At 21.1% G+C, this 532-nt stretch overlaps 1 protein-coding gene across 1 annotated transcript in view; it reads left to right on the top strand.

Annotated features, from left to right (window-relative positions):
* The window catches only part of LOC102674507 (cilia- and flagella-associated protein 47-like), a 16,297-nt gene that overhangs the window by 8,238 nt on the left and 7,527 nt on the right, over positions 1-532 (top strand). Inside the window, exon 15 of the mRNA XM_006624797.2 lies at positions 81-366. Within this exon, the coding sequence (XP_006624860.2) occupies positions 81-366 (286 nt within the window). The remainder of the gene's footprint in view (positions 1-80; positions 367-532) is intronic.

Here is a 532-nt window from a genome sequence, read left to right on the forward strand (position 1 = left end):
TATAATTATATACGAATATTATATATTATATATATTTTATATTTACAAATACCGAAATGATTGTAAATTTATTATAAAAGATTTTCAGAATTAGAAGTACGAATAGTATTTAAAAGCAAGGCACCTGTTTCATTTCGTACAACCATTGAATTTTTCGATGGCGATAGAATTGCCATTTGTCCTGTAACGATTTATGCTACATCTGATAATTGTTTATTAACTACATATACGTATTTAAGAAATTCAATTATTAATTTTGAAAAAATTCAACCAACCAATTTCGACAAACGAACATATATTTCTGATTCACATATGTCCAATTGTACCGACGAAGAAAGTGAAAGCTACAATCAGAATCAAAAAAATGTAAGAAATATTTTTTCTTTTATCAATTCTAATTATATATAGATATAAAAAAAAATTTTGTATTATTTAGCGAATTGATGCTTTCTTCAATTAATCTCATATTTAATATATAAATATATAATATTATTAATAATGTAATTAAGTATATATATATATATATATATAT

Source organism: Apis dorsata, unplaced genomic scaffold (assembly GCF_000469605.1).
Source record: "Apis dorsata unplaced genomic scaffold, Apis dorsata 1.3 scaffold_1125, whole genome shotgun sequence".
In the NCBI taxonomy this organism is placed as follows: Eukaryota; Metazoa; Arthropoda; class Insecta; order Hymenoptera; family Apidae; genus Apis; species Apis dorsata.